The 22,212-nt window shown below is 37.1% G+C and overlaps 2 protein-coding genes across 17 annotated transcripts in view; one reads left to right on the top strand and one right to left on the bottom strand.

Moving 5' to 3' along the window:
- Positions 1-7: 7 nt before the first annotated feature.
- Positions 8-12,053, top strand: sv2 (synaptic vesicle glycoprotein 2). The gene is made up of 13 exons (XM_028449232.1): positions 8-171; positions 3,510-3,608; positions 3,716-3,877; positions 4,839-5,001; positions 6,144-6,265; positions 7,086-7,249; positions 7,325-7,405; positions 7,500-7,595; positions 9,463-9,551; positions 9,704-9,831; positions 10,013-10,108; positions 10,503-10,662; positions 11,200-12,053. The coding sequence occupies exons 1-13, from the start codon at positions 78-80 to the stop codon at positions 11,381-11,383; spliced, it is 1,638 nt and encodes a 545-aa protein (XP_028305033.1). The 5' UTR covers positions 8-77; the 3' UTR covers positions 11,384-12,053.
- Positions 12,054-14,237: 2,184 nt separating this feature from the next.
- ap3b2 (adaptor related protein complex 3 subunit beta 2) overlaps positions 14,238-22,212 on the bottom strand; it is a 53,313-nt gene continuing 45,338 nt past the window's right edge. For 9 of the 16 annotated variants that reach the window (XM_028449292.1, XM_028449293.1, XM_028449294.1 and 6 more), the window contains 8 exons: positions 20,091-20,247; positions 19,895-19,970; positions 19,128-19,237; positions 18,122-18,350; positions 17,619-17,703; positions 17,441-17,538; positions 16,275-16,413; positions 14,238-15,108 (listed from right to left, as the gene is read on the bottom strand). In XM_028449292.1, coding sequence (XP_028305093.1) covers positions 14,910-15,108; positions 16,275-16,413; positions 17,441-17,538; positions 17,619-17,703; positions 18,122-18,350; positions 19,128-19,237; positions 19,895-19,970; positions 20,091-20,247 — 1,093 coding nt within the window. In that variant the 3' untranslated portion in view covers positions 14,238-14,909. The remainder of the gene's footprint in view (positions 15,109-16,274; positions 16,414-17,440; positions 17,539-17,618; positions 17,704-18,121; positions 18,351-19,127; positions 19,238-19,894; positions 19,971-20,090; positions 20,248-22,212) is intronic. The other 7 variants (XM_028449296.1, XM_028449297.1, XM_028449295.1 and 4 more) reach the window with 1 other exon arrangement.

The following is a 22,212-nucleotide window of genomic DNA, read 5'->3' as shown; positions in this document are numbered from 1 at the left end:
GGGACAAGGGCAGCCGTCCTAAATGCGGTCCACTGACTGACTTTATAGAGGAGGTCAGGGCCGGGGCGGAGAGCGGGATGTCCCGTTACATACACACCGAGGAACCGGGGGTGAGGCGGCCGCTTCTCTGCACGAACCAGCCGGAACCAGGCGAGCTGGACTCGGATGGAGGTGAGCTGATTTTCCGCATCACTTCACCACCACAGACAGGAGACATGAAGTTTAAACACTGTTGAAGTCACTTGTTTAAAATTAGTCAAATGCACACCGGTTGTTGGAAGCTTCATTACGAATAAGGTTAAACAATATTTAAATTGAAAAAATAAAATAAAAATGTTCATTCATCGCTGCATATTTAGCCTTTGTTATTAAACCTATGAGATTTTAGACCAACTCGTTTTTTTTTTTTTTAATAAACTGTTTTCCCCTCTATATTTAATATAATTTATTTAGCAATTTCCCCCCCTTTTTTTTTTTTACTTAAGTACATTTAATAGCATGTACTTTTTTATATTCACATCAGTCATTTTTTTATTCAAGTATATATACTTTAACGTGAGTACTGAAGACTAATACGTTTTCCACCTCTACTTATTAGTAAACAACATCTAGAGTTGGACGATGCACTGAGTTTATGATACAGTGCTTAATACTGGGTTCACAGGGTCAATATGATACAATTTTTTTTTTTTTAAAGAACATAAATTATTTTATTCATTTATTATTATAATATTTATTTATTGGATTAACATGTATTTGGCATTTAGATCTGAATGAGCCTTCCAAATGTCAAACTGAATATAAAAATAAATAAACAATGAAGGATAGAGAGAGTCAGCATGTCGGAAAAAGAAGGGGGGAAATTACCCCCAAACATACTCTCAAAAGAAAAATGACAGAATGTGTCATGCGTGTTCAGCATGACATTTGTCTACATAAGCGAGTATATTTTCACCCAATGACCACACAGTAAATGCTGCGTTTGCGTTATCTCTTGCTGCAGGCTTCCTGTCTTCAGTTTCTGATAGAGTTGGAAGGAAGGAAGTTTCAAGAATATATTATTGCAGTTTAACAGCAGTTACTTGTTGAGAATCAACTTCTGGGCAAATAAACCACCAGTTACATTAGGCTACATAACTGTATGTGTTAATAGATAAGTGACTTTTATCACAGCAGAAGTCGCAAAAATGTGATCATGTCTGCATTTAGAATAATAATGAATCCGTGCTTTAATACAATAAAGAACAAAGGTTTTTTGTGTTTGTTTTTTCCTTTCATTTTTGTGTATTCCTATTCATTTTTTTGTGTTTTTTGAGTCATTTCTGTATTTCTTTTGTGTATTTGTCTGCATCGTATGTTTTTTTGGTGTCTTTTTTATGTATTTCTATTCTAGTTTTGTGTGTTTTTGTCACATTTTTGTGTGTTTCTCCCATTTTTTTGTGTTTTTGGGGTCATCTTGTGTGTTTTTGTTGTCATTTTGTGTCCTTCTGCAGTCATATTGTGCATTTTTGGTGTCATTTTGTGTATTTTTTTTTTTGCCATTTTCATTGATTTTATTTTGGACTTACTTTGTGTTTTTAATTTAGGGTCTGACAAAATAAGGGCTGCACCTGGCCCCCTACCATCAGTTGTCCATGTCTGTATTCGATGAAGATAATAAATTTAACGCATTTATGTAAAATTGTGTATGTGAACAATACATTTACTTCATTTTGAATCTCTGTAAAGTGTGCACAGTAGAACCTTTACCTTGGATCACTATCAGTAACCCTCTTAACACACAACTTTTACTGCTTATACATTATGATACATGACAACCACTCATTACACATTTTGCCTATAACTGTCAGTATTCTGATCACTTCCCTTTGCACAAGTGTGTAACATCAGTAACACAACCCTGTCAGGATCTCATTGTGTGTATGAAAATTGGAGTTTCCACCTCAGCAATATGATAATTCCTATATTTTATAAATATGATGTGTTTTATAGGTAAATATATTAGTGGCAATGATAGGCAGCAGAAGCCATGAACAGAAATGTAGTAGGGAGGTTTAACCACTTTTGACTTCAAGTCATGATGCAAAGGTCCCCTTTGGCATGGAAGTACCTTAGGACAGAATTAAATGTAATGTAAGACACACGTGAAATCACACTGTTATGGCAATTTTTATATTCATCATCATATCGTCAAATGTATGTTCATGTGTACAATTTGTCATTTTTAATACATGATGACTCATTACTCTTTGCACTTTTGAACAGCTGAGTCATGTTAGATTAAACAGTACAGATCGTATTGTACTCAGTGCAACACAGAGTCTCTGCTGAAGGCCAAAACTCAAACTCACATGCAGATATACACGAACGCACACACTATCAAGGATAGATAAGAGTGGCGCCCAATCGTCCTCATAATATGCACGTCTTCATCATCCTCAAATGTTTCCACTGTTGGGCATCTGACCCCCTCCTTCTCCTCACCTCAGGGCGGAACTTTTTCTGTTATCTGTATAAAAGCTTAAGCTGTGAAACTGTTAGTTAGAGTGGGTCTTGCCTTTTTGCTCTGCCACGAGCCTTTTGCCTTTCATTCTTTCAGGATGGAAGCTTCTTTTTTACTCCTTTTTTATTTAATTTTATAATAAACCTTTTTTATAAAATCATCAATGCCTCGCCTGGACTCCATCACTCAACCAGAGCAATAAATCATGTCTCCAAATGAGGTCAACCGCAAATTTGCCGTAACAACACTTTGTTCCTTAATTCTTTAAAATGGCCTCCGACCTTCTTCTGTTATAGCTATGATGACAAACTTGGTGTCAAAGTGTACATTTTTGGGGTCAAGGAATCCCATATAATTGGTTCCAAATTGGAAAAACCAACATTATTCCCTTTTTCATGACAATTTGAGGTAAAATATGCAATTTATTATTGGGAAAAAATGCATGCCAAAACACTGTCCATTCACAACTTAATAATAAATCAGGTGTCCCCAACCCTGGTCCTCAAATATCATGCTGCTTTGAACAAATTTAATATACAGAAGTAGCTGAATTACTGAAATTAAAAATAAGTTTATGTTGGAAAAAATAGGTAAAGTCTTTGATCACAGCTTTTATGTGAAATGTGAATATTTACCTCTACTTTGTCATAGTAAAGGGAAAACTGATGTTTTTTAAAAAAAAATTCAAACATATTTATTGGAAAATATACGTTTTGTCACAAATGTATCATTATAACTATAACAGAAGCAAAGATATGGACTCGAATTGGCAGCCATGTTTGCAAAACACGTCTATTTCCGATGCAAAGTGTGATCTCACTTACGTCATAGGATACATTGATTTGTATGACAGTAAGTTACTTCCACACCAAAGGGGAACTGTGCATCATGAGTTGAAATCAAAGGCCTATTTTTGGGGCTTAACCTCCCTACGACTAAACAAGGTCCCATCTCAGACCTCCCAGTGACAGTAGTCATTACCAACTGTGTTTTTGCTTCTTTGCAGCTGAAGTCATTTTTGAAAGGAGATCATCAGACATCGAACGAGAAGCTGATATGACAGGATTTAAAAAATTAACGTATGAAGAAGCTGTTGAAGTAGCAGGTAACTATTGTCATGGTGAAGAATGTCATTTACTGCTTTTGGTGCAAAGTTGTATTTAATCAAAGAGAGGATTGTTTAGTGGATGTTTTGTTGCTGTTTGCGCTCAGGCTTTGGTTTGTTCCACTGGCTGCTGCTGCTGGTGTGCGGTTGGGCCAATGCCAGCGATGCTGTGGAGATCCTCTGTGTGTCCTTCCTCCTGCCGACGGCTCGCTGCGACCTGCAGCTCAGCTCCTCAGATATGGGCCTGCTGACGGCCAGCATCTTTCTCGGTTTGTCATCTATTAATCAAGCTGACTCATCTTCTACCATGCTGTAGCAAACTGGAGCGTTTTGAGGGGCAAAGCCTTGGGCAGTGGTTACACCCAGGTGTGTCTCACCAGTCGGGGATGCGACACCTGCACTTTCATAAAAACAAATATTCATCCCCCTCACTTTTCACAGAGGGATTCATTGTTGAAAATGTATTGGTTCAGTTAGATTGATAGAATGGGGATCAAACCAATCACAGCGAGCCATTTGACGAAGCCGCCATTACGAACAAGTTAACAGCGATGAGTAAAGTGACAAAAAATGTGTCACTGGTGGAAAAAAATGGTTCAAAAGTGGCAGAAACATGGTAAGAAAAGAGTGAAAAGTGACCAAAATTGGCCAAAAACAGTCAAGAGTGACAAAATAATAGTAAAAATGTGCAACAAAAAGAGGTAAAACATTGGTGAATAAACGAAAAAAAAAAAAGTGTTTTTTATTGGGCAAAAGGAAGTTTATTTGGATGAAAAGTGGCAAAAATTGGCAGAATTGACTAAAATTGCATAAAAGTTTCAAAAAGAACTTGAAAAAATTAGGAAATGGGATATTTATTGGATAAAGGAAGCTAAAATCTGGAAAAAAAAAAGTGTAAAAAAAAAAAAAAATGGAAAAGGGGCAAAAATGGGACAAAGAAAGTTGCAAAATAGCCAAAGAAAAATGTAAAAAGCGGTTAAAAAGTTTCCCCTTTTAAGGTCAAAGCCACATGTTGAGTATCACTGAGTTAATAACAGCTTTATCATGGTTTTAGTAAATTAATTTAATAAATTAAATTGGGAGTTGACGGTTGCCCCACCCTTAGAACACCCTCACCCAGTAACAGTGGGTCCGATCAGGCTCACTAATATAATGTCTGTAGTTCTGAGATTATGCCGCTGCGGTTCTGAAATGAAATTCCTAAATTAACGTTGGATTGATCTTCTCCAGGAATGATGATCGGAGGCTACATATGGGGGTACCTTGCAGACCGTAGGGGGCGCCGCAGAGTCCTGGTCATGTCTCTGTCAATCAATGGGCTGTTTGGAGGCGTGGCCTGTGTGGCTCCATACTTCTGGCTTTTCCTGCTGCTTCGGTTCATCAGCGGCATTGGGTCTGGACGCACTTTACTCATGTTTTTTTTATTATATTTATCAAACTACACAAAAGGCTGTACTTATTAATTCCATGTAAGCATTTTATTGATGTGATTTTACAAGATTACTAGAAGAGTGAGATGACCTTTTCTCTTCTTCTTCTTAACCTTTATTTAACCAGGAAAAAAAAAATCCCGTTGAGATTAAAAACCTCTTTTTCAAGGGAGTCCTGGCCAAGAGGCAGCAAAGTTACAACACTGAACAGAAATACATTTACATTACATTAAAATGACAGGATAACATAAGAATCAAATAAAACAAGTACAGACAACTGAGGCAGTCTCAAAATCTCTCAGTTTCATTTTAAAAGCATTCAAGGATAACAATTCAGTCAGCTTCCAGTCTCTTTGCAGTGTGTTCCAAGCACAAGGAGCTGCATGTGCAAAGGCTTTTTTCCCCAGCTCTGTGCGGGCAAAAGGAACTGTGAGCAACAGCTGATCATTGGATCTTAGTGCTTAGTGATTTGTTGACTAATATAATGTGACCCGAGTCCTACCAGAGTGTAGGTCGGACCTCTGATTTAAGGCAATCAGCATTTATGTAACCTTAGGAAGCTACGGGGGGAACATCTTCAAATGTTTATTATAAATAAATACTGTTGCTTTGTAAATAGATTTAGTAAATATTGAGGTTGTTGACTCGATCTTTAAAGTGTAATTACACCCCCAGTTTTTTTGCTGACCTGCCACTAGGGGAATATTCAAAAAATGTCTTTATTATGGGCGTTACCCCGAGTGTAGGTAAGACACGCCCAGTCACAGTAGCCCCGCCCCCACAGTTCCACATGGAGCTGTCAATCAATCAATGCTCACTGAGGAAACCAGACCCTCCTCCCGTCTTTTATACAAGGGGCGGGGTCAACAGTGACGGTTAGTGATGTCACTGATCCAAAATGTAATTAAATTTAAATATTTTGACTAAAATGTGAAGAGTGGGACTAGAATCAATAAACGACTTTACCTCATACCTAATCACATTTGTATTCAGCAGAAAAAAGGGGTTTTAGGGTGGACTTATCATAGTAACTAATGTAAATAATGTAAACCCAGCGTTTCTTCTGTTTTTAACTGTGACTTATACTGTTTTTAAACTCCTGCAGGGTTGGTGGTTCAATTCCTGTTATCTTCTCCTACTTCTCTGAGTTCATGCCTCGTCTGAGGCGAGGGGCGATGATCAGCGCGTTGGCCACTTTCTGGATGGCGGGAAACATCCTGGCAGCAGGTCGGAGAGGAAACGCACTCATAAATCATCGTTGGATGTTTTCTAAGCAGAGCTTCTACTAAAGAATGTCAACCATGATGATGATCAGGGTTGGGCTTAATTACAGTTACAATTACATTTTAAATGATCCATGTTCAATTTCGATTACAGTTACCAGCATTTTTTTCCTAATTACAATTAATTTAGAATAATTTTTTATCTTCAGAAAGTGAATTACCATTATGTTCTCAATTACTGAAGTTCAACTACAGTTAATTAATCACAATTCCTGAGCCTGAAATAAATAACCTAAGAAAAGTTAAAAACAAATATCTGTTGTTCAATTTCTTTCCTATCTATTGATTACCTTGTTAGGCTTCCTAATGAATGAAAATATAGGTTTTAATATTTTTGGTGTTTGTGTCTGAACCTTTTTTGTGTCAGTGTACCCCTAGATTTATATTTTATTTAAATGTTAAAATGTGGGAAAGCTTGATATGAAACATATTTTAATAATTGTTAACGACATGTGTAGAACTGTAACATGGTTCCCCACTTTTGCGTTAAAATAAGTTTTTTAATAATTATTTATAATATAAAATATATTATATATATATATATTATAGAATTTTCATGGCAATCACAATTACAAAGTCAATTATATAAACTCAATTATATTTAATTACAATTATAACAGCAACAGATTTTGTAAATTACAATTATAAGTACGACATAATTGTAATTATCAATTATGCAATTACTATTGACCCTGGTTGAGATGTCACAAGGTGTCGTATAAGCTCCTCCTCTCGCTCTGATGTTGGCTGTCTTTATCCTGCAGGTCTGGCCTGGCTGGTGATTCCTAGAACGTCTCTGCATTTCTCTCTGGGAACGCTGGACTTCCAGAGCTGGAGGCTGTTTGTGATGCTCTGCTCCATCCCCAGCATCACTTCAGCTCTCATCTTCAAGCTGCTCATGCCTGAAAGCCCAAAGTTCCTCATGGAGGTAACGAAAAGACCATCAAGTACAAATTCTCCTGTTTCTGAACTGATTTTCTAGCGTGTTCCTTTGTTGTTCCAGGTTGGTGAGGAGAGAGAAGCACTCTGTGTTTTTATGAAGATGTTTAACCTCAACATGAAGGGAAAGGGAAACACTTTCCCAGTAAGACATCAACACTGTCCCTGCATGCCTCATATATAACACAAAAACAAAAAAAAGACCTTGTTTTGATGTAAATCTGTCGTATCTGTTGAAGGAATTTGCTTTGTACACGAGCTCCAAGCAGAAAGCAGAGAAAGATGGCTTCACTAATCGAAGGTCTAAGGAAGAACAAGCAAATATTTTCATAAAGGTGAGACGTTAGAACCAACCCTGGATGAGGCAAATCATATCTGAACATTTGTAAATGATCATCTATCTGTTTTAGAAGAAAAATGGTTTTATTTATAACAAGATGCTCACTTTTTCTACTTGTCGGGCTGGGATCTGACAAAATCCCTGTTTTTAATTTACTCCAAATTCCTCTTTATTCCTAATAGCAGATCCAATTACCTGGGATAATAAGAAATAAGTTCATTAACTTTAAATATTAGTGTTATTGATTGTTTTTTTTAGAAGTTTGGAATTAACCCTAGGTTAGAACTGAATACACCCACATTTTTATCATTAAATAAAGGGGGCGGGGTTTAGAGGGAGGCCCCAGTAATAGGGCTGGGTGATATGGTCCAAAACTCAAATCTTAATTTAATTTAAGCCACGGTGACACATTTATTAACAAACAGCAGCACAATGTGTGCCACTTTAGGGTTTTTCTCCTGTAAGAGACAGCACGTGTGAGTGAGCTCTGCAGTGTGGCTTGTTTGTATGAAGGTCTGGGTTAGAACGCACTCAGTAATACATTGATCTGAGCTTTACATAGTGTTCCGAGACGTAGCAAAAGCAGCGACTACTAAAACAGGTATTTTAGTACAATATAAGCTATAAAAATACATATATCTCAGTATTGTAATTTTCTATATCGCCAAAATTGAAAACTCGATATATCTTGAATCTCGATATATCGCCCAGCTCTACTGAGTAGTGCTTTAGAGCAACCATAGATGTGTAGTGTTGCTGTCCAAAATCCTGAATTTGTATAGTTATAAATAGATAAAATAATGGACCTTTTAAATGTTGGAACTGTAAATAAAGTTGTTCTAATACAGATAATAAAACTCCCGGCAGCGTTTCAAGACATAAATCAAAATCAGATACTTTATTCATTCCAGGGGGAAATAATTTTTTTAAATTATTTTTATATATTAGATTATTTTGATTACCTTGTTCCAACACTTTTATACAAATCACTTACATGTATACAATTTTTATATGTATGAATGTAAAAAGAAAACAAAGCAAAAATCCTGCATACACTTTATGTATTAAGTGAAAATAAATAAGTCAAATTAAGTATTAGGAAGTCCGTCTAAAGTTACTTATCATTATAATAATTGATAAATGGTTGCCAAATTGAGTAAAATATTTCTTATTTTTTCCTTAAATAATATCCTTTTTTTTACATCTCTAAGGAGGTTTTGATGAGTAGGAGGGATTTAATTTGAGTTTTTTAGCTTTTTTAAAAAATTTTTTTACAGATGCTCCAGAATATTGAATGAAAAGAACAAACACGAAAACATAGAAAAGACTGTTAATTAAATAGGGAATTAATAAAGTGATTTCCTGTGGTCTATATCAGTGTTTCTCAAATGGGGGTACGTGTAGCCCTAGGGGTATGCGATGTCACTACAGGGGGTACGTGATAGAGAGAGAGAGAGAAAATAAAAGCATAAAAAAGATGGGGTTTTATAATGTTTATTTTTAGTTAGAAATTATAATTGTATTAATATCATTAGCAACTCACAAAACGACGACAAAAACACACAAAATAAGAGAAAAAGATACTGAGTAATAAAAAATACAGACAAACAACAACAAAAGACACAAAATGACACACAAAAAAAAGTGTCAGTGTTGGTCCCACTGGAATTCATAAAAAAATGACTGTTTCATTCCACTTACTGTATTTACAAAATGAGATTCTTAAAAACATGTTATCACTCATTCATTCCATTTTTATTATCTATAGTTACTTTTTCACAGTCAGTCAGACAAAAGGAGAACTGTATCATAAACAAACAGATTATTCATGTTTTTGAGTCGTTCCGTTGCTCATGGTGCAGGGTCTGATGCCTATCAAGCAGATGTTCCATGTGCCGCTGAGATCCAGGAGCTGGGCTTTGCTCGTCATCTTCTATTGCATCTCCTTTGGGTGAGAACCTCCAGTGCTCGCCCGTTGTCCTGTGTGTGAGAGATAATGACTCATCATTATTTTAATCTTCTCTGAACAGAAACACACTTAAAGGCCACATTAGTAGAGGATGTTGGTTTGAATCCTGTTTATTGACACGTATCTGTGTGTAGTTACTACGGGTTGTGGATGTGGTTCCCGGAGCTGTTGAAGCGGGTGGAGGACGGAGGCTCTCCCTGTGCCAACGTCTCCTCTGTGTCTGCACCAGAAAACCAAAGCTGTTACCCAGTGAAGACGGCAGGTGTGTTTATGGAACCGTTTAGATATTACAGCATCATCTGTAAATAAAGCCTGTTATGTTTACAGTTAAAGGAACCTGATCCACTTTTTACTCTTCTTTTGTCTTCTTCTTCTTCTTCTTCTTCTTCTTCTTCCTCTTCCTCTTCTTCCTCTTCCTCCTCGTTCTCGTTCTCCACTGAAAGTGTACATGGAGGGCTTCATCATCGCTGCTTCAAACCTGCCTGGGAACATCTTTACTATCCTGGTGATGGACAGTACAGGTGGAAAGATGCTCCTCTGTGAGTCAGCACTTTATTTATATATAAATATATGTTTATACACAATGCTCACAAATGTTGTTTATTTGTACTGTAGTAGTACAGGTTTTTTCCACACTGATTTCAATATACTATTTAAAAAATAAATAGTTTTATGATGTTACTGAATCTTATAGTAAAAGATGAAAAATGAGGAGCTCTCCCACATGGATTATAAATAGATCTAAAGATCAGGCAAAGTTTATGGAAGTAATTTTAACTTGTGTAAAAGAAATGCTCAGAGGAAATAAACAGTAGGCCTGCATTAATATTTAATGTGTTATTGTTCAAATTCTACTAATTTGTATGAAAAGCTGCTTTAAGTCCAGCTCCTAATCTGTGCCTAACCCTAATTCTAACTCTAACTCTAACCCAGCGTCCAGTCTGCTGGTTTCCAGTCTGAGCGTCTTCCTCATCTACCTGGTTCAGAACAAAACTCAGAGTTTGGCTGTTTCCTGCGTCTTCAGTGGAGTCTCCGTCATCGCCTGGAACGCTCTGGATGTCATAGGAACCGAACTCTACCCCACCCAGCTACGGTGGGTGGATGTGAATCCACTATTAGTAGGCTAACGCTAGGTTAATGCTTTTGCTAGGCTCATGCTAATGCTACATTAATGCTATGACCAGGCTAATGCTAATGCTAGGTTAATGCTAATGTTACATTAATGTTATTGTTATTCTAATGCTAGGTTAATGTTAATGCTACATTAATGCTATTGCGATGCTAATGCTAATATTGGGTTAATGTTAACGCTATTGCTAGGTTAATGTTAATGCTACATTAATGCTATTGCAATGTTAATGCTACATTAATGCTATTGCAATGCTAATGCTAATATTGGGTTAATGTTATTGCTAGGTTAATGTTAATGCTACATTAATGCTGTTGCTATGCTAATGCTAATATTGGGTTAATGCTATTGCTAGGTTAATGTTATTGCTACGTTAATGCTATTGCTAGGTCAATGTTAATGCTACATTAATGCTATTGCTATGCTAATGCTAATATTGGGTTAATGTTAATGCTTTTGCTAGGTTAATGCTAATGTTAGTTTATTCTGCCTCGCTTTCAGGTCCTCTGCCCTGGGCTTCTTCACAGGAGTGGGCCGAGTGGCTGCGATCACTGGTAACATCGCGTTTGGAAAGCTGGTGGACACAAACTGCGCCGTCCCAGTCCTGCTGGTGTCAGCGCTGCTGCTGACTGGAGGACTGGCGGCACTTCTGCTCCCACAAACCAGACAAACGGAGCTCACGTAATCGGTACAGTCCTACCAGCACACGCCTCACCTCATCTTTATCCCCATGGAAACGAACCAGAGATGTTTAGTTTGATTTAATCAGGGCAATATTAGAACCATGTGCCTTTGTTTTTACACTACGTCACCTTCAAAATATTCCTCAGGAAAGAGCAGGAAGTGTCTTTGAGTTCATCACACTTTGTGGTTAAGTAAATATACCTGTGCGAAGTCCTGTGTACTTTATTTATATTAATATATTTTTAAATAATTCAAAAGTTGCTGTGCTGGATTATCTGTAAATATTTTTAAAATAACTAATATTCCTGTTTCAGCAGTAAACAGTGAAGTTATTTTGTTTCTTACTTCTTTTTATTAGAATCAAACACTTTTTAGATCGTAAGATGTTATGCTTTAACATGTTTATAAAGCCAATGATTTACCGACTGAAGCTCAAGTAAAGAGTCATTTAGATTAGAGACATCTTTCCTTATTTGACAACTTTAAATTATAATAAAGTAATATTTGTTGAAATATTTAATGTATAGCCTATGCCTGTTCATTTCATTGTGATGTTCACAATACATTTTGAGGAATTTTACATGTGATTCTCCACATCAGAGATGAACAGCCTATATCACAGAGGAGGAGGGGCACATTATCACTATTAATGTCAGCAATTACAATTATACATTTAAAAAAACTAAGGGTTTTGTTATTTTTTTGTGGTTGTTTTGTGTATTTTAGTGTCATTTGATGTATTTTTGGAGTCATGTCTGTTTTTGAAATTTTTTGGTATTTCTTGTTTTGCTTTTTTTTTTTATTGTGATTCAGTTTAATTTTCCTATTTTTGTGTTTTTAAAGTCATTTTTTCCATTCGTTTTTGGGATTGCACAAAATGATATTGCCACATTATTGTCCTTGAATAATCACATTTGTGAACCAGAAGTTACATAACCATGATTGTGTGAATCATAAGCTTCTGTGAGAGCCATGAAAGTACACTACACAACCTTTGACAGAAGCAAAGCACTGGAAGGGGTCGCCAGATGCCTTTTATAATTATTTCTTTTAACAATTTGAGCCCATTTTTACCTTTTTTCTGCAAAGTTGCCATATTTTGACCCATTTTCATGCCTTATTTTTGCTCATTTTAAAGCATTTTTGCTACATTACTCCCATTTCTGCCACTTTTCCCTCAAATTTCAATGGCTTTTCTGCACATTTTTTCCACTTTCAAGACATTTTCATCACTTATAAACCCTTCATTTCCACCACTTTTTCCACCTAATGTCACATACTGTATGTTGGCCCATTATTGTCACTTTTAACTTTTGCCAATTTAACCACATTCACAACTTGTCATGCCCAATATTTGGCAGTTTGAACTAATTGTTCCAATATTGACACTTTAAACCCTTGTTTTTCATTTGTTTTTTTTTACCACTTTTTCTATTTTTTGTCCACTCTAATTTGCAACTTTTAACCAATTTCTGTGGTTTTTAAAATCCCATTTCACCACCTTTGATCACTTTTAACCCATTTTTATTTCTGATGAAAACAAGTATTTTCATCTTGAAGGTGACTATATACTATATGGCTACCTGACTCAAGGCCAACTGATGGTTGAATGTTCATTTGTTAATTTTACAAAGTTCATCCACCACCCAGTGTAGTTTCCATATTTTTTATTTGTACAATAAATAAAGTTATAACACCTCAGGAGAACATGTCACAACCACACACAGGCTATGATTGACCTTCTGAAAGCGGACGGTTCAGACAGGTGAGCTGTTACTTTCACTATGAGAGCTTTTTTAAATCAGGTTTCATCCAAAAAAAATATTATTGTCAATTCATCAAGACTTTTTACAGCTGAATTATTTTGGATGTTTTTCCACATATATAGTTAAGAAAAAAAAGGACATGCTCATGTTGGACATATAAAGAGTCCTTTTCAACACAAAAAAAATACCTTTTGTGGCTTCTGATTTCACATCAAGTTCAAAAAATATTCAAAGGCCGCCTCACATGAGAGCTCGTTGCATGTTACATTTGAACATGTGAAACTGTTTCCAAATGTCAGATAAAGATACAGTAAAACATTAAAAATCTAATTAAAATAACTAATTACACCCTATAGAGGCTAAAATCAAACAAAAAACAAATCAATATTTGGTCATGGGAATGCTACTAGGCTTGATATGACTGAAATTATCAATATTTGCCAATGGTCCCTTTAAAAGCTCATTTTTTTTCCTATATCAGTTTTTGTTAAGATAAAAAATCAAATGTATTTTTTGTTGCCAGGGTGAAGCAGAGGTTAATTGTTACCTTATAAGAGAGAATAGTTAGCTTCACCATTAGCATTGAGACATTAAGGCAACCTTTAGCCGATTAGTCTATTAAAGTATCCAAATATTATAAATTAAAAAAGTATAGTTTCATTGAACTATTCTAAAGTTTAAGGAGAGAAGTTTTAGTAATTAGTAATTTCTGAATTTCATCATGAAATTGACCCGTAGTTGTTGCTTTTTAAACATGTGCCAGTTCGTCTCTGTAAATGAGAACTGGTTCTCAGCGACAAAATAAAGGTTAAAAAACAACAACAAAGTAATAAAGTGTTAGCTCAGGTCAGCAATAATTGATATTGTGCACACACACACACACACACACACACACACACTTCAAGCAGTGCCTCATTTTTAGTGAATAAAACTGACCACGTTTGAAAAACACCACTGAAGACTAACTGGGACTGAAGAAGCGTTTCATGGAGAGTTAAACATTAACTTCCACAAAATGAGTTTTATATGAAAGACAATATTTGCATTTGACTCTCATGATTTTACAATCTGTCTTTAACTTTAAGGTTGTTTTTTTTTTTTTTTTTTACTTTTGACCATTTTTGTTTCATTATCCTAGGACAGTGGTTCCCAAACAGGGGTGCGTGTAACCCTCGGGGTACAGGAGTACATTGCAGGGGGTACTCGGACAAGGTTTCACAATTAATTTAAAAAATAATTGTGAAATGTTCCTAGTTTTTTTTGGGACCAATTCACCACAAACTAACAGTACTATTGCTCAATAAAATACTATATTTTCTTGTAATCTATTGAAACAGGATTAATTTATGCTGTAGAGGCCATTTTGTGACACTTCTGACAATAGCAGACATTAATTAGCTACTTGTTACGAATGAGACGAAGTAATCTCATTAAAGTGCATGGTATTTAAAAAAGAAATGAATTCCACTTATTGTTTTGAATTTGTAGGTTAAGCCTTATAAAGGAACCAATGTTGAGGACACAGTTAGGGGTTTAGGAGAGCCCACTGTTCCAAGCATAAGAAACTATGGACAGGGTACTTATGATATGAAGATGGGGTACACAGGACAACAAAGATTGGGAACCACTGTCCTGAGATGATTCAAAGTCAAATCCTGTCAGTGGGTCATTTCTGTTCTGTGTTGAAGCGTTGGGGGTGATTGGAGGAAGTGCTACACATTGACGATACGCGAGTAGTTGCTGAGGCGTGAGGGGACGGCGTTACTGCGTCAGAGCCAGGAGGAGGTCCTTCACCAGCATGGTGCCGATCACCATCTTCTCACAGTTGACCGTCAGCTGGGCGGCGCCCTCATCTTTGGTTGCCACGGTAGCCAACACCAAGCTGCCGCTGGTCACCGTCTTGCCTGCGAACCTGTAGACAGGATGAGGATGAGGAGGAGGAGGAGGAGGAGCAGCAGGACTGAGGTTAAAGCAGCAAAAGATCAGAAGTAAAGATAAAGCCCAGAAACAAGAGGATAAACCGTCAATAATCAGTGTTTACATTCATAACTCATTCACAAACACTATTAATGTGGGAATGTGACCATATTTTGGCCTGCTGCTACTCTGCCAATTCTTAACCCATCTCCACTATTCAAACATCAAACAGTTCTGCTGCTTAGTGTCAATGCTGCTTTGTTATTTGTAAAATGTTAACACTTTTACTTTTAATATATTATGTTTTTTACATATATATTTATGCTTTTACTGTAAACTGCTAAATTTCTGTCAAATTTTAACTCGCAGACAAAATTTTAGCTCCACAATGTTGCTTACTGTCTAATCTACAATCCTCTGAGTTTGTAGAGGTTTTACTTTGACAAAATACATTTATATATATTTTTAATTGACCCAGTTTGTCATGCAGCATCAAACCTTAACCGATTTCCACCCTTCAAAGATCAAAATGTTCTGTTGCTAAGTGACAATGATGATATCTAATTTGTAAAATGCTAACACTCTTACTTTTGATGTAATACAAGGTTTTATGCCAATTAGGCTGTTTTTACAAGCCTTAGAGTGCTTGATTAGCCTAGCTAGAGTGAAGCAGCTCTTTCTCATGAACTTTGAGGAAAACTGAATTTGAAGCTTTAATTCTGAAGCTACAGCCACATTTTATAGCTTAAAATGTTGCTACAGTCTTCCTCTTTCTTATAATTATACTTTTAGTTGGAATTCTTAGCATTCATTCTTTACTTTGCTTCCACAAGTAGAACTTTTACACAAAGACTTCTATGGACAACTTTAGCTCAGTGTGATCTGAGCCTGGTTTGAATCTTGTCCTGCACAATGTCAGTAACTCTCACTCTAAATAAATGTTTGTTAAATCCTCATTGACCTTAGTTACCTGTGAGTACTGCCTACAAACATCTACGCTTTTGGTAATGTGCCAAAGGAGTTGCCAATGCTTTTCAGGATTCCCACAAGCATTGTCGCAGCAATGCATATTTGTCTTTAAATTTAAAAGAGAGTGCGCTCCAATAGGGAGAAATCTACATGTGTGATCCACCTGAGTGATGTATGAACCAAGGTAGTGGATTAGAAACTTTGAGGTGAACCTGATAAATTGTGTTGTTTTTTCCCCACCTGCACTCTTTGTCTGATCCACAGGGCACTCTGCTGAGATTGGCGGCCGTGGTCACTCTCTGGACTATGGCGTGCTCGTTCCTACACTTGGCGTCCAGAGTGAGGTTCTCTGAGATCTCGTTCATGCCCATCAGCTGACCTGTGAGGGAATCAAACCAACCAGTTAACAATAGTCACACAGCATGGAGGGTTGGTTATTCAAACATCAGCTGGGTTATTATGACATAAAATAATAACTTTATTTACAAACACTTTGTGCCAAACTAATACCACTGATTTTACAGTAATCTACATATTTTCCTCCTAAAGTGTTCGTATCAGCTGTTGATGTGTGCTACAAACCGCTTTTAGTCATTTGTGGATATTCTAACATTTCAACTAATCTTAAGTTTTCAAGATGGTCTTTGAACTATGTTGGACTTCATTAAAAAACAAAACAAAGACGATCCAATTTGGCCCTTCAGGAAAAAAGTATAAATGACAGAGAAAACATGAGTCTTTGTACAAATTACTAACTGATTCCGTTGACGTTATCCAAGTCCCTCCAAATACACAATTTCAATGAAACTCTACAACATTTGCAGGGGTTTGTTTTTTTTTTTTCAATGCTTATATCACACGAGTTTTTATCATAAATGTTTCTGAAATCCTGCAATTTCCTCAAAAAATCCTCTAAATAATTACACAAAAATGTCTTGCTTGTTTATGTTGTCTGTGCCTTACATACTGTATGAACCAGTTATCTATGGAAGACCAAACTAGGGCACAGCAATGATGGAATAACTTTTTTTCTCCCCCACCTAAAATCTATGTCCCACTTGAGATCAAACCGTTCTGTATTTGACATCCCTGGTGTAAATTATGACCTGTGTGACACTCTAGTCCACCAGGTGGCGCTGTTAATCTGAGGAACTGGTACTAATGAAGCTAATATAAAAAATGATCTAAGAAAACACAAAAAAAGCTAAAAATGTAACATTGAACATATTTGTGTAGTACAACAGTGTCTTTTCATCTGGTTTAACATGCTTCTATAACTATTTTGTATATGTTGTTGCTAAATACTGTGTACTTTTATTTTGGTTTCAGACCCTATTGTATTTACAGTGAGGTGTTTATATTGTATGAAACTTCCTGTATGTGTTGCACTTCCTCCCGTAACTCACTTTGCTCCTTCTTGAACTCGTTCTCTGTCAGGAACACAGGCCTCATCAGCTCGCCGACAGGCGGCTGGATCGACACGAAGAACTTCCTGGTGTGAGTGCTGAAACGGTGGATTTATTGGTTTGTAAAAGATTTAACAGCTCAATAACACAGTTTGTACAAACGTAGACTACACCTCACCACAGCTGGAAGTTGGCAGCTTGCGTTGAGTCACAGAAGTCGACGCCCATCACAGCGGTCGTGGCCTCGCCGGCTGGCAGTAGTTCTGTCAACACGCAGACGAAAAACAGGAAGATGACGACTTGAATCAAACCAGCGACTGATCATAGTTCCAACGAGATTCATTTTCTTCTTTTTTAACAATTTGTTAAGCTGAGGTTTCGTTTGTTCAGACAAGGTTTTTCAGGAAATGTTTTTCATATTTCATCTGTCAACTTCAAAGGAACATCAAAGGCCATCAGCAGAACTCCTCTAACCAAGACTGGCAGTCGACAGTTGAAACATGTCAGGAGATAAACCATGTCTGAATAAACAAAACCTTATCTTAACAGTGACAAACCAGTTCTCCACGATGTCAGAAATACACAAACATAGCCACTAGTTTTTAGGCATGAGCATTAAAGATTAAAGTGAAGGACTGGTGGTTATCGTTATCGCAGATGTCACCATCCAAACTTCCTCACCAATCTCTGCAAACTCCTTCACCCTCATCCCAGACTGCAGCTTCACGTCCTCTATGTGCAGGTTTTTGGTGTCGGACGTGGCGTTGTTCGTGAAATGCATCTGCACCGCCACCATGTTGGCGTCGGGGCTGAAGGCCTGTCGGCTGAAGCAGTACTCCACCGACAAACCTTCGCCCGTGATCCGGTGTAGCAGCTCGTAGTTCTTCAGCGCGCTGGATGGTGCTATCGTCTGAAACGAGACATCGGGCTTGGATCGGGCTCTGCTTCAATGACTCCTAGCGACACTATGGCCCTCATTTATCAACCTTTGCGTGAAAACGGGTGCAAATCTGAGGTCACATTGTGTCGTACGACAGAACCAACGTGTGATTTATGAAACATTCGTATCTGACCAATCCCAGCGCACCAATGATCGGGTGTTGATAAATGTGGCAGCTGAATTTGATCGTCATTAACATATTCCTGGTTCGGAGGCCCCGCCCACTGAGGTCAAACACACATTGGCAAGGAAATAAACGTTTTTGAGATAAAAATCAGCATTCTCACAGCTGAGCTAAAGAAAAACAAAAATGATCTTTTCTGTCGTATGAAAACTGGAATTTATGGAGCTCATTTTAAACGCTCTGTGGAAGAGAACAACGGGGGCACTGAACAGCGTTTCCAAATGAAAACAAACTCAGGCTGAGGTTTAAATTAAATTGGTGTTTAATCAAGACCATTCTCTCCATTTAGACGAGTCAGGCTGGCGAGCCGAGCCCGTGCACCAAAGTCCGTCTGCTGATGCTTACTGTAAATAAAAGCTGAGGCTCGTTCAATACTTTATTTTCAGAGTCAGTCAGATTTTGCAGCACAAATCCACACACTCTGGTTCGCATACACGAGCTCCGACCTGACGTGACATTTGATCGTAGCGTACGATCATGTCAGAATTGATAAATACCGTCGTTAGCTCAGATCTGAACGGTTGATAAATGAGGGTCACTGTGAGGAGCTGTGAGGCACTTACTGCTGGGGAGAGAACCGAGTCAGACAGAGACAGTCCTTCCAGGTCTGTCACAAGGCTGTTGGACAGGAAGGTGTTGACGGGTGTGACCTGAGGGGACGGCGTCGGTTCAACTGCAGAAAAAGAGACGTAACGTAGATATGGAACATTCCCTCACATTCAGCTCAGGCTGAAAACAAAATCCCAATTTCATACTTTGAAAACTTAATTTTTGATTTTTTCCTAAAAAAAAAAAAAGTTTATTATTAAAACCAATGGCAAAATCTCCTCAGAGAATTAATATCCATGGAAAAAATGCTCTCAGAAAAAAATAAAATAACCTGCTTTGAGGAACATTGGATTCTTAAGTCTTAATTTTTATCCTGATAATCTAGCCTGCAAAGGACTGCCAGCACCTTTCTTTACAAACAAAAATAAGTATTTTCTTTTCATTAAAAAAGTGAAAACAAATTTGCGTATTGGGATTAAAGTGCAACAACAAAGCTTTAACAAAGAATGTTATAAAATAAAATAAAAACCTGCCCATCCAAAAATGAATCCCACATTAGAGAAAAAAAAACAAACTTCACATTTAAAAAAGAGGCGTTAGTAGGTCATTCACGTTAAATATGTGTTTGAAACTTGTTTTTTCAACAGTTTGTAAAGGGAGAGAGACTCTAGTCATGATTAAACTTTAATAAAAAATCAGATTTAATTTTTATATTAATGGTGCAGCCTCACATTCAGCTGAGAACCTCAATTATCTGATCTCTCATGAAAGACAAACTCACAATCGTCGAGGTCCAGCAGAGACATTTCCTTCTTCTCCTTCTTCAGAGGCTTTGAAGGAGGTTTAGGTTCAGATACCTGAGAGCAGATTGGAACACATCAGTAAATGAACATTTCTATCCTTTAGCACAGACATATTAAGGAATTGTGTTCCCTCCAAGTTTTCCAACATGAACTTGTGTTTCAGACATGACGCACCTTCTTTTTCTTTTTGACCTCCACCTCAGACTCCGTGTCAGAAGACTCTGACTGACTGCTTTCCGACTCACTGTCTTCGTCAGATTCAGACTCAGAGTTGCTCTTTTGTTCTTTAATCTTTCTGTCACGTTTCCTGTCGTCTTCACTGCTCTGCTCACTGGGGAGGAAAAGTCAAGGATTAAAGAACGAAGTGAAGGAAAACAAAAGCTGCTGACGGTGCGTTTACACAGTGCTATGAGATCGTGTATAAAGGAAAAAAAGTGATTTGAAAAGTATGGGAGGACAGAAATGTAAAGATCCTGGTGAGAGGTCTTTGTAAAACAGGTCTACACAACCTCTCTAATATCTATGATCCCATCTTCTCTTCACTCCCCAGTCGAGTCAGCAATAATCTACTTGAGTTAACTAATAGATGGTTTTCACGTGACGTCATAGCCGATTTGCATAACAATTGCCAAGTGGAAGTCGACCGTTTTGGAGGAAAAACACAAACTGACGTGGAGCTTTGTGTTTGTGTGGTTCAGTTGTTACACTTTGTATCTTAACAAAACACCCACTCTTTGTGCTGTTGTTGGATGTGAACGTGATTCTCATCGAGACAAAGAGGTTTATAAATTATTTCAAATGAAAATCAAGAAGAAAAGACAAGAGAATTGTCGGAGTGCCAAAGACGTCTATGGCTGTCAAATATGAACAGAGTGAACTAAATATACTGTACATGTGTTTGCAGTGAGCATTGTATCAGTGGTAAGTACGATAATGATCTTGAAAAATGAAAAATACTCCTTTGTTCTGATGATCATTTGCTTGGTCAACCTGCTACGTTGTATGATGGACGCTCACCACACTGGGCTCCAACTCTAAACCTTGGCCATGACATGCTCCATGACACCATATAGACAATCTTGTAAAAAACTTTCACTTAAATTGGGATTTTTTTTCAAAATAAATGTAGTTTTTCTTTTGGGGCAAAAAAGTGTCTTGTCACTGCAACATTCTTATCTATTTTAGACTATGGAGACCTGTTGTACATGAATGCCTCGGCTCAATGTCTCCATAAGATTGACACTGTACATCAAGCTTCTCTGAGGTTCATTACTGACTGTAGGGCCATCGTTGTGAACTGTATCCTGGAGTGGGATGGCCGCCTTGGTCCTCCAGGAGGCTTGGTCATTGGTATACTTTTATTTATAAGGCGGTGCTTTGTCTACTGCCCTCCTACATTTATAACTTAATCACACGGAGGAGTTTTGACTCTTACTGTTTGCGTTCAAATGATACATTCTTGTTCACTGTTCCATTTGTTCGCACAGAACTGGGAAAAAGGGCTTTTGTTTACTCTGCTCCTTTTACATGAAACAGGTTGTAAAAAGACTGAAAATGACTGAGCTTATTTCATTTAAGACCAGACTGAGAACACGTGAGATGACATTTTTAAATTGTAACTGTGTTTGTTATGTATTTGTATGTAACAGTATCTTTTGCTGCCTCTTGGCCAGGACTCCCTTGAAAAAGAGGTTTTTAATCTCAATGGGACTTTCCTGGTTAAATAAAGGTTAAATAAAAATAAAAAAGGAAAGATCAAAGTCACTTGTTTGAAGTTATTATAGACATGTGGAGAGAGAGAACAAAAGACCAAAACTTGCTACAGAGGAGTCAAAAACACAACAACCTTTAACATCATACAATGAGGTGCGATTGGGCTGTTATACTTATTCTTTTACTTGATCAAGAAATTGAAAATAAGCAATTAAAATTGTGGCTTTGCTTGTTTTTATTTATTTATTTTTATTATTATTATTATTATTATTTATGTTTTTGCAATTGTGGGGTAGGAGGCAGAACCATGTAAATGTCATGTAAATTATCGAGTAACTGATTACAGTTTTGGTCACGATCAATACCACGGATCCTTTAATATGCTAATGAGCCACAGAGTAGTATCCTTAACTCCTGACTAATCAGTTTCAGAACTGAAGAATGAACTCAGGTTTGATGTGAAACATCAACAAAGTCCAGCTGCCTCAACTAAGATACAGAATTGTATTAAAATCGCTATATTTCACTAGAAAAGTTGTATTAAGAATGAAATGCATTGAAGATTGTGAGGAAAAAAAGTGAA

Source organism: Gouania willdenowi, chromosome 6, assembly GCF_900634775.1.
Source record: "Gouania willdenowi chromosome 6, fGouWil2.1, whole genome shotgun sequence".
NCBI lineage: Eukaryota > Metazoa > Chordata > Actinopteri > Blenniiformes > Gobiesocidae > Gouania > Gouania willdenowi.
The sequence above is the reverse complement of the archived record's forward strand: the minus strand, read 5'-3'. Positions and strand labels throughout refer to the sequence as shown.